At 47.4% G+C, this 16092-nt stretch overlaps 2 protein-coding genes across 2 annotated transcripts in view; both read left to right on the forward strand.

Moving 5' to 3' along the window:
* Nucleotides 1-4513: 4513 nt before the first annotated feature.
* On the forward strand, nt 4514-13890 carry LOC124256691 (suppressor protein SRP40-like; the record flags this gene model as incomplete). The annotated part of the gene is made up of 6 exons (XM_046690664.1): nt 4514-4618; nt 6307-6428; nt 10066-10162; nt 11103-11162; nt 12048-12113; nt 13786-13890. Coding segments are annotated over exons 1-6 (555 nt in total), but the record flags the coding sequence as incomplete, so codon positions are not given.
* Nucleotides 13891-14904: 1014 nt separating this feature from the next.
* The window catches only part of LOC124256677 (mucin-like protein), a 42313-nt gene continuing 41125 nt past the window's right edge, over nt 14905-16092 (forward strand). Inside the window, exon 1 of the mRNA XM_046690649.1 lies at nt 14905-15228. Within this exon, the coding sequence (XP_046546605.1) occupies nt 14923-15228 (306 nt within the window). The 5' untranslated portion in view covers nt 14905-14922. The remainder of the gene's footprint in view (nt 15229-16092) is intronic.

Below are 16092 nucleotides of genomic sequence, written 5' to 3' on the forward strand. Positions count from 1 at the left end.
GAGACTTCTTCCAGCATTCCGACCTCTTCCTCCAGTACAGAGATAACATCAGATTCCACACGGGGATCAACTACAAGTGCTACTGTGGAATCTTCACACAGCAAGCACGGAGCAGGCCACATTCTTTATTGGCAAATCTACAAGCACCCTACCCTTGTCCTCGCTGAAAAGTGAAACTTCTTCCAGCACACCGACCTCTTCCTCCAGTACAGAGATTACATCGAAATCTACACAAGGATCGACTGAAAGTTCTACACTTGGGAGCTCGCCAACGACAGAAACAACTTCAACATCTCCTTCTCAAGTTCCAACAGACCTCTCCTCACAGTCATCTAGTAGCTTGAAAGCAGGAACGGATGTTGCACCCTACAGTTCTGCAACTATATCTACAGAGGAAGTGACATCCCCCACTGACGCATCAACAATGAGTGTTGCAACTGAATTCGCAACAGCAAGCACGGAGCAGGTCACGTCATCCACTGGAATGTCTACAAACACAGTTCCTACGTCCTCACTGACGAGCGAGACTTCTTCCAGCATTCCGACCTCTTCCTCCAGTACAGAGATACCATCAGATTCCACACGGGGATCAACTACAAGTGCTACTGTGGAATCTTCAACAGCAAGCACGGAGCAGGCCACATCCTCTACTGACAAATCTACAAGCACCCTATCCTTGTCCTCGCTGAAAAGTGAAACTTCTTCCAGCACACCGACTTCTTCCTCCAGTACAGAGATTACATGGACATCGACACAAGGATCGACTGAAAGTTCTACACTTGGGAGCTCGCCAACGACAGAAACAACTCCAACATCTCCTTCTCAAGTTCCAACAGACCTCTCCTCACAGTCATCTAGTAGCTTGAAAGCAGGAACGGATGTTGCACCCACAGTTCTGCAACTATATCTACAGAGGAAGTGACATCCCCACTGACGCATCAACAATGAGTGTTGCAACTGAATTCGCAACAGCAAGCACGGAGCAGGTCACGTCATCCACTGGAATGTCTACAAACACAGTTCCTACGTCCTCACTGACGAGCGAGACTTCTTCCAGCATTCCGACCTCTTCCTCCAGTACAGAGATAACATCAGATTCCACACGGGGATCAACTACAAGTGCTACTGTGGAATCTTCAACAGCAAGCACGGAGCAGGCCACATCCTCTACTGACAAATCTACAAGCACCCTACCCTTGTCCTCGCTGAAAAGTGAAACTTCTTCCAGCACACCGACCTCTTCCTCCAGTACAGAGATTACATCGAAATCTACACAAGGATCGACTGAAAGTTCTACACTTGGGAGCTCGCCAACGACAGAAACAACTCCAACATCTCCTTCTCAAGTTCCAACAGACCTCTCCTCACAGTCATCTAGTAGCTTGAAAGCAGGAACGGATGTTGCACCCCACAGTTCTGCAACTATATCTACAGAGGAAGTGACATCCCCCACTGACGCATCAACAATGAGTGTTGCAACTGAATTCGCAACAGCAAGCACGGAGCAGGTCACGTCATCCACTGGAATGTCTACAAACACAGTTCCTACGTCCTCACTGACGAGCGAGACTTCTTCCAGCATTCCGACCTCTTCCTCCAGTACAGAGATACCATCAGATTCCACACGGGGATCAACTACAAGTGCTACTGTGGAATCTTCAACAGCAAGCACGGAGCAGGCCACATTCTTTATTGGCAAATCGACAAGCACCCTACCCTTGTCCTCGCTGAAAAGTGAAACTTCTTCCAGCACACCGACCTCTTCCTCCAGTACAGAGATTACATCGAAATCTACACAAGGATCGACTGAAAGTTCTACACTTGGGAGCTCGCCAACGACAGAAACAACTTCAACATCTCCTTCTCAAGTTCCAACAGACCTCTCCTCACAGTCATCTAGTAGCTTGAAAGCAGGAACGGATGTTGCACCCTACAGTTCTGCAACTATATCTACAGAGGAAGTGACATCCCCCACTGACGCATCAACAATGAGTGTTGCAACTGAATTCGCAACAGCAAGCACGGAGCAGGTCACGTCATCCACTGGAATGTCTACAAACACAGTTCCTACGTCCTCACTGACGAGCGAGACTTCTTCCAGCATTCCGACCTCTTCCTCCAGTACAGAGATAACATCAGATTCCACACGGGGATCAACTACAAGTGCTACTGTGGAATCTTCAACAGCAAGCACGGAGCAGGCCACATCCTCTACTGACAAATCTACAAGCACCCTATCCTTGTCCTCGCTGAAAAGTGAAACTTCTTCCAGCACACCGACTTCTTCCTCCAGTACAGAGATTACATGGACATCGACACAAGGATCGACTGAAAGTTCTACACTTGGGAGCTCGCCAACGACAGAAACAACTCCAACATCTCCTTCTCAAGTTCCAACAGACCTCTCCTCACAGTCATCTAGTAGCTTGAAAGCAGGAACGGATGTTGCATCCCACAGTTCTGCAACTATATCTACAGAGGAAGTGACATCGCCCACTGAGACATCAACAAAGAGTTTCACAAGTGAATTGGTAACAGCAAGCACGGAGCAGGTCACGTCATCCACTGGAATGTCTACAAGCACAGTTCCTACGTCCTCACTGACGAGCGAGACTTCTTCCAGCATTCCGACCTCTTCCTCCAGTACAGAGATAACATCAGAATCCACACGGGGATCAACTACAAGTGCTACTGTGGAATCTTCAACAGCAAGCACGGAGCAGGCCACATCCTCTACTGGCAAATCTACAGGCACCCTATCCTTGTCCTCGTTGAAAAGTGAAACTTCTTCCAGCACACCGACTTCTTCCTCTAGTAGAGAGATTACATCGAAATCCACACAAGGATCGACTGAAAGTTCTACATTTGGAAGCTCGCCAACGACAGAAACAACTTCAACATCTCCTTCTCAAGCTCCAACAGGCCTCTCCTCACAGTCATTTAGTAGCATGAAACCAAGAACGAATGCTGCATCCCACAGTTCTGCAACTATATCTACAGAGGAAGTGACATCGCCCACTGACACATCAACAAAGAGTTTCACAAGTGAATTGGTAACAGCAAGCACGGAGCAGGTCACGTCATCCACTGGAATGTCTACAAGCACAGTTCCTACGTCCTCACTGACGAGCGAGACTTCTTCCAGCATTCCCACCCCTTCCTCCAGAACAGAGATAACATCAGAATCCACACGGGGATCAACTACAAGTGCTACTGTGAAATCTTCAACAGCAAGCACGGAGCAGGCCACATCCTCTACTGGCAAATCTACAAGCACCCTATCCTTGTCCTCGTTGAAAAGTGAAACTTCTTCCAGCACACCGACTTCTTCCTCTAGTACAGAGATTACATCGAAATCCACACAAGGATCGACTGAAAGTTCTACATTTGGAAGCTCGCCAACGACAGAAACAACTTCAACATCTCCTTCTCAAGCTCCAACAGGCCTCTCCTCACAGTCATTTAGTAGCATGAAACCAAGAACGAATGCTGCATCCCACAGTTCTGCAACTATATCTACAGAGGAAGTGACATCGCCCACTGAGACATCAACAAAGAGTTTCACAAGTGAATTGGTAACAGCAAGCACGGAGCAGGTCACGTCATCCACTGGAATGTCTACAAGCACAGTTCCTACGTCCTCACTGACGAGCGAGACTTCTTCCAGCATTCCGACCTCTTCCTCCAGTACAGAGATAACATCAGAATCCACACGGGGATCAACTACAAGTGCTACTGTGGAATCTTCAACAGCAAGCACGGAGCAGGCCACATCCTCTACTGGCAAATCTACAAGCACCCTATCCTTGTCCTCGTTGAAAAGTGAAACTTCTTCCAGCACACCGACTTCTTCCTCCAGTACAGAGATTACATGGAATCGACACAAGGATCGACTGAAAGTTCTACACTTGGGAGCTCGCCAACGACAGAAACAACTTCAACATCTCCTTCTCAAGCTCCAACAGGCCTCTCCTCACAGTCATTTAGTAGCATGAAACCAAGAACGAATGCTGCATCCCACAGTTCTGCAACTATATCTACAGAGGAAGTGACATCGCCCACTGAGACATCAACAAAGAGTTTCACAAGTGAATTGGTAACAGCAAGCACGGAGCAGGTCACGTCATCCACTGGAATGTCTACAAGCACAGTTCCTCCGTCCTCACTGACGAGCGAGACTTCTTCCAGCATTCCGATTTCTTCCTCCAGTACAGAGATAACATCAGAATCCACACGGGGATCAACTACAAGTGCTACTGTGGAATCTTCAACAGCAAGCACGGAGCAGGCCACATCCTCTACTGGCAAATCTACAAGCACCCTATCCTTGTCCTCGTTGAAAAGTGAAACTTCTTCCAGCACACCGACTTCTTCCTCTAGTAGAGAGATTACATCGAAATCCACACAAGGATCGACTGAAAGTTCTACATTTGGAAGCTCGCCAACGACAGAAACAACTTCAACATCTCCTTCTCAAGCTCCAACAGGCCTCTCCTCACAGTCATTTGGTAGCATGAAACCAAGAACGAATGCTGCATCCCACAGTTCTGCAACTATATCTACAGAGGAAGTGACATCGCCCACTGAGACATCAACAAAGAGTTTCACAAGTGAATTGGTAACAGCAAGCACGGAGCAGGTCACGTCATCCACTGGAATGTCTACAAGCACAGTTCCTACGTCCTCACTGACGAGCGAGACTTCTTCCAGCATTCCCACCCCTTCCTCCAGAACAGAGATAACATCAGAATCCACACGGGGATCAACTACAAGTGCTACTGTGAAATCTTCAACAGCAAGCACGGAGCAGGCCACATCCTCTACTGGCAAATCTACAAGCACCCTATCCTTGTCCTCGTTGAAAAGTGAAACTTCTTCCAGCACACCGACCTCTTCCTCCAGTACAGAGATTACATCAGAATCCACACAAGGATCGACTACAAGTTCTACACTTGGGAGCTCGCCAACATCAGAAACAACTTCAACATCTCCTTCTCAAGCTCAAACAGACCTCTCCTCACAGTCATCTAGTAGCTCGAAACCAGGAACGGATGTTGCACCCCAAAGTTCTGCACCTACATCTACAGAGGAAGTGACATCGCCCACTGAGACATCAACAGAGAGTGCTACAACTGAATTCTCAACAGCAAGCACGGAGCAGGTCACATCATCCACTGGAATGTCTACAAGCACAGTTCATACGTCCTCACTGACGAGCGAGATTTCGTCCAGCATTCCGACCTCTTCCTCCAGTACAGAGATAACATCAGAATCCACACGGGGATCAACTACAAGTGCTACTGTGGAATCTTCAACAGCAAGCACGGAGCAGGCCACATCCTCTACTGGCAAATCTACAAGCACCCTATCCTTGTCCTCACTGAAAAGTGAAACTTCTTCCAGCACACCGACCTCTTCCTCCAGTACAGAGATTACATCGAGAATCCACACAAGGATCGACTGAAAGTTCTACACTTGGGAGCTCGCCAACATCAGAAACAACTTCAACATCTCCTTCTCAAGCTCAAACAGACCTCTCCTCACCGTCATCTAGTAGCTCGAAACCAGGAACGTATGTTGCACCCCAAAGTTCTGCACCTACATCTACAGAGGAAGTGACATCGCCCACTGAGACATCAACAGAGAGTGCTACAACTGAATTCTCAACAGCAAGCACGGAGCAGGTCACATCATCCACTGGAATGTCTACAAGCACAGTTCATACGTCCTCACTGACGAGCGAGATTTCGTCCAGCATTCCGACCTCTTCCTCCAGTACAGAGATGACATCAGAATCCACACGGGGATCAACTACAAGTGCTACTGTGGAATCTTCAACAGCAAGCACGGAGCAGGCCACATCCTCTACTGACAAATCTACAAGCACCCTATCCCTTGTCCTCGCTGAAAAGTGAAATTCTTCCAGCACACCGACCTCTTCCTCCAGTACAGAGATTACATCAGAAATCCACACAGGAATCGACTACAAGTTCTACACTTGGGAGCTCGCCAACATCAGAAACAACTTCAACATCTCCTTCTCAAGCTCAAACAGACCTCTCCTCACCGTCATCTAGTAGCTCGAAACCAGGAACGTATGCAGAACCCCAAAGCTCTGCACCTACATCTACAGAGGAAGTGACATCGCCCACTGAGACATCAACAGAGAGTGCTACAACTGAATTCTCAACAGCAAGCACGGAGCAGGTCACATCATCCACTGGAATGTCTACAAGCACAGTTCATACGTCCTCACTGACGAGCGAGATTTCGTCCAGCATTCCGACCTCTTCCTCCAGTACAGAGATGACATCAGAATCCACACGGGGATCAACTACAAGTGCTACTGTGGAATCTTCAACAGCAAGCACGGAGCAGGCCACATCCTCTACTCAACAAATCTACAAGCACCCTGTCCTCACTGAAAAGTGAGACTTCTTCCAGCACACCGACCTCTTCCTCCAGTACAGAGATGACATCAGAATCCACACAGGAATCGACTACAAGTTCTACACTTGGGAGCTCGCCAACATCAGAAACAACTTCAACATCTCCTTCTCAAGCTCAAACAGACCTCTCCTCACCGTCATCTAGTAGCTCGAAACCAGGAACGTATGCAGAACCCCAAAGCTCTGCACCTACATCTACAGAGGAAGTGACATCGCCCACTGAGACATCAACAGAGAGTGCTACAACTGAATTCTCAACAGCAAGCACGGAGCAGGTCACATCATCCACTGGAATGTCTACAAGCACAGTTCATACGTCCTCACTGACGAGCGAGATTTCGTCCAGCATTCCGACCTCTTCCTCCAGTACAGAGATGACATCAGAATCCACACGGGGATCAACTACAAGTGCTACTGTGGAATCTTCAACAGCAAGCACGGAGCAGGCCACGTCATCCACTGGAAAATCTACAAGCACCTTATCCTTGTCCTCACTGAAAAGTGAGACTTCTTCCAGCATTCCGACCTCTTCCTCCAGTACAGAGATGACATCAGAATCCACACAGGAATCGACTACAAGTTCTACACTTGGGAGCTCGCCAACATCAGAAACAACTTCAACATCTCCTTCTCAAGCTCAAACAGACCTCTCCTCACCGTCATCTAGTAGCTCGAAACCAGGAACGTATGCTGTATCCCAAAGCTCTGCACCTACATCTACAGAGGAAGTGACATCGCCCACTGAGACATCAACAGAGAGTGCTACAACTGAATTCTCAACAGCAAGCACGGAGCAGGTCACATCATCCACTGGAATGTCTACAAGCACAGTTCATACGTCCTCACTGACGAGCGAGATTTCGTCCAGCATTCCCGACCTCTTCCTCCAGTACAGAGATAACATCAGAATCCACACATCGGGATCAACTACAAGTGCTACTGTGGAATCTTCAACAGCAAGCACGGAGCAGGTCACGTCATCCACTGGCAAATCTACAAGCACAGTTCATACTTGTCCTCGCTGACGAGCGACTTCTTCCAGCATTCCGACCTCTTCCTCCAGTACAGAGATGACATCAGAATCCACACAGGAATCGACTACAAGTTCTACACTTGGGAGCTCGCCAACATCAGAAACAACTTCAACATCTCCTTCTCAAGCTCAAACAGACCTCTCCTCACCGTCATCTAGTAGCTCGAAACCAGGAACGTATGCTGTATCCCAAAGCTCTGCACCTACATCTACAGAGGAAGTGACATCGCCCACTGAGACATCAACAGAGAGTGCTACAACTGAATTCTCAACAGCAAGCACGGAGCAGGTCACATCATCCACTGGAATGTCTACAAGCACAGTTCATACGTCCTCACTGACGAGCGAGATTTCGTCCAGCATTCCGACCTCTTCCTCCAGTACAGAGATGACATCAGAATCCACACAGGAATCGACTACAAGTGCTACTGTGGAATCTTCAACAGCAAGCACGGAGCAGGCCACCATCTCTACTGAAACAAATCACAAGCACTGCACCTACATCCTTGTCCTCACTGACAAAGTGAAACTTCTTCCAGCATTCCGACCTCTTCCTCCAGTACAGAGATTCCGACATCCTCCAGTACAGAATCCACACACAGGAATCGACTACAAGTTCTACACTTGGGAGCTCGCCAACATCAGAAACAACTTCAACATCTCCTTCTCAAGCTCAAACAGACCTCTCCTCACCGTCATCTAGTAGCTCGAAACCAGGAACGTATGCTGCACCCCAAAGTTCTGCACCTACATCTACAGAGGAAGTGACATCGCCCACTGAGACATCAACAGAGAGTGCTACAACTGAATTCTCAACAGCAAGCACGGAGCAGGTCACATCATCCACTGGAATGTCTACAAGCACAGTTCATACGTCCTCACTCACTGACGAGCGAGATTTCGTCCAGCATTCCGACCTCTTCCTCCAGTACAGAGATGACATCAGAATCCACACGGGGATCAACTACAAGTGCTACTGTGGAATCTTCAACAGCAAGCAGGGAGCAGGCCACATCATCTACACATGGCAACATCTACAAGTGCACACTGTTCGGAGCAGGTCACATCCCACTGGAATGTCTGAAGCACAGTTCATACGTCCTCACTGACGAGCGAGATTTCGTCCAGCATTCCGACCTCTTCCTCCAGTACAGAGATGACATCAGAATCCACACAGGAATCGACTACAAGTTCTACACTTGGGAGCTCGCCAACATCAGAAACAACTTCAACATCTCCTTCTCAAGCTCAAACAGACCTCTCCTCACCGTCATCTAGTAGCTCGAAACCAGGAACGTATGCTGTATCCCAAAGCTCTGCACCTACATCTACAGAGGAAGTGACATCGCCCACTGAGACATCAACAGAGAGTGCTACAACTGAATTCTCAACAGCAAGCACGGAGCAGGTCACATCATCCACTGGAATGTCTACAAGCACAGTTCATACGTCCTCACTGACGAGCGAGATTTCGTCCAGCATTCCGACCTCTTCCTCCAGTACAGAGATGACATCAGAATCCACACGGGGATCAACTACAAGTGCTACTGTGGAATCTTCAACAGCAAGCAGGGAGCAGGCCACTACAAACACAGTTCTTACGTCCTCACTGACGAGTGAGACACTTCCAGCACACCGACCTCTTCCTCCAGTACAGAGATGACATCAGAATCCACACAGGGATCGACTACAAGTTCTACAAGCTCGCCAACATCAGAAACAACTTCAACATCTCCATCTCTCAAGCTCAAACAGACCTCTCCTCACCGTCATCTAGTAGCTCGAAACCAGGAACGTATGCTGTATCCCAAAGCTCTGCACCTACATCTACAGAGGAAGTGACATCGCCCACTGAGACATCAACAGAGAGTGCTACAACTGAATTCTCAACAGCAAGCACGGAGCAGGTCACATCATCCACTGGAATGTCTACAAGCACAGTTCATACGTCCTCACTGACGAGCGAGATTTCGTCCAGCATTCCGACCTCTTCCTCCAGTACAGAGATGACATCAGAATCCACACTACACTTGGGATCAACTACACACAGGAATCAGGACATCAACACTAGCACGGAGCAAATCACAAGTTCTCATACGTCCTCACTGACGAGCGAGACTTCTTCCAGCATTCCGACCTCTTCCTCCAGTACAGAGATGACATCAGAATCCACACAGGAATCGACTACAAGTTCTACACTTGGGAGCTCGCCAACATCAGAAACAACTTCAACATCTCCTTCTCAAGCTCAAACAGACCTCTCCTCACCGTCATCTAGTAGCTCGAAACCAGGATCGATTGCAGAACCCAAAAGCTCTGCACCTACATCTACAGAGGAAGTGACATCGCCCACTGAGACATCAACAGAGAGTGCTACAACTGAATTCTCAACAGCAGCAAGCACGGAGCAGGTCACATCATCCACTGGAATGTCTACAAGCACAGTTCATACGTCCTCACTGACGAGCGAGATTTCGTCCAGCATTCCGACCTCTTCCTCAGTACAGTACATCAGAGATGACATCAGAATCCACACAGGAATCGACTACAAGTTCTACACTTGGGAGACTTCGCCAACATCAGAAACAACTTCAGTACATCTCAGAATCTTCACAAGCTCAAACAGACCTCGCCAACTCAACTTCGTCATCTAGCTCTCAAGCTCGAGAACCAGGATCTAGTATCGAAACCAGGAACCCAAAAGCTCTGCACCTACATCTACAGAGGAAGTGACATCGCCCACTGAGACATCAACAACAGAGAGTGCTACAACTGAATTCTCAACAGCAAGCACGGAGCAGGTCACATCATCCACTGGAATGTCTACAAGCACAGTTCATACGTCCTCACTGACGAGCGAGATTTCGTCCAGCATTCCGACCTCTTCCTCCAGTACAGAGATGACATCAGAATCCACACAGGGATGACTACAAGTGCTACTGTGGAATCATCACACATCTCGGCTCAAACAACCTCTCCCGTCACTAGTAGCTCACCAATCACCAAAGCTCTGCACCTACATCTACAGAGGAAGTGACATCCCCACTGAGACATCAACAGAGAGTTCTGAATTCTTCCAGCACGGAGCCGACATCATCCCTGGAATGTACAAGAGTTCATACGTCCTCATGACGAGCGAATCGTCCAGCATTCCGACCTCTTCCTCCAGTACAAGATGACATCAGAATCCACACAGGAATCGACTACAAGTTCTACACTTGGGAGTTCGCCAACATCAGAAACAACTTCAACATCTCGCTCTCAAGCTCAAACAGACCTCTCCTCACCGTCATCTAGTAGCTCGAAACCAGGAACGTATGCTGTATCCCAAAGCTCTGCACCTACATCTACAGAGGAAGTGACATCGCCCACTGAGACATCAATCGCCACTGAGACATCAACAGAGAGTGCTACAACTGAATTCTCAACAGCAAGCACGGAGCAGGTCACATCATCCACTGGAATGTCTACAAGCACAGTACGTCCTCATGACGAGCATTTGGCAACCTCTTCCTCCAGTACAAGCACAGTTCAATGCTACTCCTCACTGCAAGCAGGCGAGATTTCGTCCAGCATTACGAAGCACAGTTCTTACGTCCTCACTGACGAGCGAGACTTCGTCCAGCATTCCGACCTCTTCCTCCAGTACAGAGATGACATCAGAATCCACACAGGAATCGACTACAAGTTCTACACTTGGGAGCTCGCCAACATCAGAAACAACTTCAACATCTCCTTCTCAAGCTCAAACAGACCTCTCCTCACCGTCATCTAGTAGCTCGAAACCAGGAACGTATGCTGTATCCCAAAGCTCTGCACCTACATCTACAGAGGAAGTGACATCGCCCACTGAGACATCAACAGAGAGTGCTACAACTGAATTCTCAACAGCAAGCACGGAGCAGGTCACATCATCCACTGGAATGTCTACAAGCACAGTTCATACGTCCTCACTGACGAGCGAGATTTCGTCCAGCATTCCGACCTCTTCCTCCAGTACAGAGATGACATCAGAATCCACACAGGAATCGACTACAAGTTCTACACTTGGGAGTCCTCGCTGACGAGCGAGACTTCTTCCAGCACAACCTCTTCCTCCAGTACAACATCAGAATCCACACAGGAATCGACTACAAGTTCTACACTTGGGAGCTCGCCAACATCAGAAACAACTTCAACATCTCGCTCTCTCAAGCTCAAACAGACCTCTCCTCACCGTCATCTAGTAGCTCGAAACCAGGAACGTATGCTGTACCCCAAAGCTCTGCACCTACATCTACAGAGGAAGTGACATCGCCCACTGAGACATCAACAGAGAGTGCTACAACTGAATTCTCAACAGAGCACGGAGCAGGTCACATCATCCACTGGAATGTCTACAAGCACAGTTCATACGTCCTCACTGACGAGCGAGATTTGTCCAGCATTCCGACCTCTTCCTCCAGTACAGAGATGACATCAGAATCCACACAGCACTTGGGGAGTGCACTGTGGTCTTCACATCATCCACTGGAATGTCTACAAGCACAGTTCATACGTCCTCACTGACGAGCGAGATTTCGTCCAGCATTCCGACCTCTTCCTCCAGTACAGAGATGACATCAGAATCCACACAGGAATCGACTACAAGTTCTACACTTGGGAGCTCGCCAACATCAGAAACAACTTCAACATCTCCTTCTCAAGCTCAAACAGACCTCTCCTCACCGTCATCTAGTAGCTCGAAACCAGGAACGTATGCTGTATCCCAAAGCTCTGCACCTACATCTACAGAGGAAGTGACATCGCCCACTGAGACATCAACAGAGAGTGCTACAACTGAATTCTCAACAGCAAGCACGGAGCAGGTCACATCATCCACTGGAATGTCTACAAGCACAGTTCATACGTCCTCACTGACGAGCGAGATTTCGTCCAGCATTCCGACCTCTTCCTCCAGTACAGAGATGACATCAGAATCTTCAACACACAGGAATCGACTACAAGTTCTACACCTCTTCCTCCAGGGATGACATCGCCAACATCGAAACAACTTCAACATCTCAACATCTCGCTCTCAAGCTCAAACAGACCTCTCCTCACCGTCATCTAGTATCTCGAAACCAGGATCGATTGCAGAACCCAAAAGCTCTGCACCTACATCTACAGAGGAAGTGACATCGCCCACTGAGACATCAACAGAGAGTGCTACAACTGAATTCTCAACAGCAAGCACGGAGCAGGTCACATCATCCACTGGAATGTCTACAAGCCCAGTTCATACGTCCTCACTGACGAGCGAGATTTCGTCCAGCATTCCGACCTCTTCCTCTTCCTCCAGTACAGTGCTAGATGACATCAGAATCCAGTTCTTACGTCCTCACAGGAATCCAGCATTCCGACAGTACAGAGATGACATCAGAATCCACACAGGAATCGACTACAAGTTCTACACTTGGGAGTTCGCCAACATCAGAAACAACTTCAACATCTCGCTCTCAAGCTCAAACAGACCTCTCCTCACCGTCATCTAGTAGCTCGAAACCAGGATCGTATGCAGAACCCCAAAGCTCTGCACCTACATCTACAGAGGAAGTGACATCGCCCACTGAGACATCAACAGAGAGTGCTACAACTGAATTCTCAACAGCAAGCACGGAGCAGGTCACATCATCCACTGGAATGTCTACAAGCACAGTTCATACGTCCTCACTGACGAGCGAGATTTCGTCCAGCATTCCGACCTCTTCCTCCAGTACAGAGATGACATCAGAATGGAATGCCAACATCAGAAACAACTCAACACAAACTGTGTCATCTAGTTCGAAACCAGGCAGTTCTGCACCTACATCTACAGAGGAAGTGACATCGCCCACTCACTGACAGAGAGCAAGCACGGAGCATGTCACATCATCCACTGGAATGTCTACAAGCCCAGTTCATACGTCCTCACTGACGAGCGAGATTTCGTCCAGCATTCCGACCTCTTCCTCCAGTACAGAGATGACATCAGAATCCACACAGGAATCGACTACAAGTTCTACACTTGGGAGTTCGCCAACATCAGAAACAACTTCAACATCTCGCTCTCAAGCTCAAACAGACCTCTCCTCACCGTCATCTAGTATCTCGAAACCAGGATCGATTGCAGAACCCAAAAGCTCTGCACCTACATCTACAGAGGAAGTGACATCGCCCACTGAGACATCAACAGAGAGTGCTACAACTGAATTCTCAACAGCAAGCACGGAGCAGGTCACATCATCCACTGGAATGTCTACAAGCACAGTTCATACGTCCTCACTGACGAGCGAGATTTCGTCCAGCATTCCGACCTCTTCCTCCAGTACAGAGATGACATCAGAATCCACACAGGAATCGACTACAAGTTCTACACTTGGGAGCTCGCCAACATCAGAAACAACTTCAACATCTCCTTCTCAAGCTCAAACAGACCTCTCCTCACCGTCATCTAGTAGCTCGAAACCAGGAACGTATGCTGTATCCCAAAGCTCTGCACCTACATCTACAGAGGAAGTGACATCGCCCACTGAGACATCAACAGAGAGTGCTACAACTGAATTCTCAACAGCAAGCACGGAGCAGGTCACATCATCCACTGGAATGTCTACAAGCACAGTTCATACGTCCTCACTGACGAGCGAGATTTCGTCCAGCATTCCGACCTCTTCCTCCAGTACAGAGATGACATCAGAATCCACACAGGGATCAACTACAAGTGCTACTGTGGAATCTTCAACAGCAAGCACACAGGAATCGTGCTACCTCACTGACATCATCCACTGGAATGTCTACAAGCACAGAGACTTCTCCAGCATTCCGACCTCTTCCTCCAGTACAGAGATGACATCAGAATCCACACAGGAATCGACTACAAGTTCTACACTTGGGAGCTCGCCAACATCAGAAACAACTTCAACATCTCCTTCTCAAGCTCAAACAGACCTCTCCCTCACCGTCATCTAGTAGCTCGAAACCAGGAACGTATGCTGTATCCCAAAGCTCTGCACCTACATCTACAGAGGAAGTGACATCGCCCACTGAGACATCAACAGAGAGTGCTACAACTGAATTCTCAACAGCAAGCACGGAGCAGGTCACATCATCCACTGGAATGGGGAACCGATGACATGTGTGAACCAAGTCAGCGAGCCTGACCACTCGATCCCGTTAGTCGTCTCTTACGACAAGCTAGGTTACTGAAGATCAATTCCAACTCGGGTGTTCACGGGTCCAATACTTCAAAATGTTAGATGGTATCTGTTGAAGTGCATGAAATGCATTTATATTTATCGATGTAACGTTAGGCTTTCATGTACATGTAGATATCTTAAGAACACATTTTTCGATAAGTAACCTTTTAACATGTCTGTACCGACACACTATCACATGTCCACCATGTCTCTATTTCCACAGGTATATACAGACGGGTATATCACAATGGACAAAATTCGGGTAAATTCTAACCCTGAGAAACTGCCGTATGGAGAATACAATATGGTTGCGCCATTCTGGTCCGACATTGATCTGAAAGGGACGAACTTCGCTGACATTTTCTACCACCTGTATGACAAATACTCCGTATCGAACACCTCTGCAAATGAGGCGGAAATCTTCCTGAAGTCAGCAGTGTCAACTTTGCAGTCACATAACTCGGAGTTTGAGAACTTCACCGCTGCGACAGCACTTCTAGTCACGTGGGATCATGTGAATCCATACCCTGCGATTACAACTGCTCCTAGCCAGGTAAACGTTTGCCTTTGTATAAACTCTATTGAAGGATTTGAGTTTTAATGGAAACATACGGTGTTGAAGACTTACCATTTTCCTTATTGGTCGTTGAATGTTGAAGATATAGTTTAAAAAGAAAGCTGAATTCAGATATTAGGTATTAAAACTGTTTGAATGTCATACATCCCATCCATATTGAATCTGATAAGATGATAAACAATATTTATTTAATGATACAGAGATTTAAGTTCTGCCACCTATGGTTTCAATCTCTTCTTGATATATAAACCTGTGGCAAGCAAGAATATACCGAGTATGTTTCTATGCATTTGACAATGGTGGGGTATACTTTCATTTGCTCCTCGGTCCAAACAAAAAAGGCGGTTACATAGTACAAGACTATATAGTCCACGTCAGTTCATACCATCTAAAATCAAAAGTGAAACTATAGATACACCATAATACATTCACACACACTGCCTCCACTGTTCACCACACAATGTAAATACTTTAACAAATATGCCTCGTTTCGATTTATCCCTCCACATATTAATGATTCCCTCATGTCAGAAACATATCAAAAGAGATGATTCTAATAATAACATTTAATGCGAGATGCATGCGAGAACGGGTTCTTTGTATCCTTCTTGTGTCCTAATGATAAACAACTGGAAAAAATCAGAAAATAATCCAATAATATCAATCAATCAATCAATCAGTTTATTGCATGAAGGCCAGAGGCCCATATACAAAATAAATATGCATAATATGTACAACATAAACAACATGCGACACACACGTTACATTGAATCTCTTCTCAATACAAGCGCGTGATAAATACAAAGAGCTACCTTATATTGTAATAAGGATGTTTTACAG

Source organism: Haliotis rubra, unplaced genomic scaffold (assembly GCF_003918875.1).
Source record: "Haliotis rubra isolate DU_JTF1 unplaced genomic scaffold, ASM391887v1 Scf635, whole genome shotgun sequence".
In the NCBI taxonomy this organism is placed as follows: Eukaryota; Metazoa; Mollusca; class Gastropoda; order Lepetellida; family Haliotidae; genus Haliotis; species Haliotis rubra.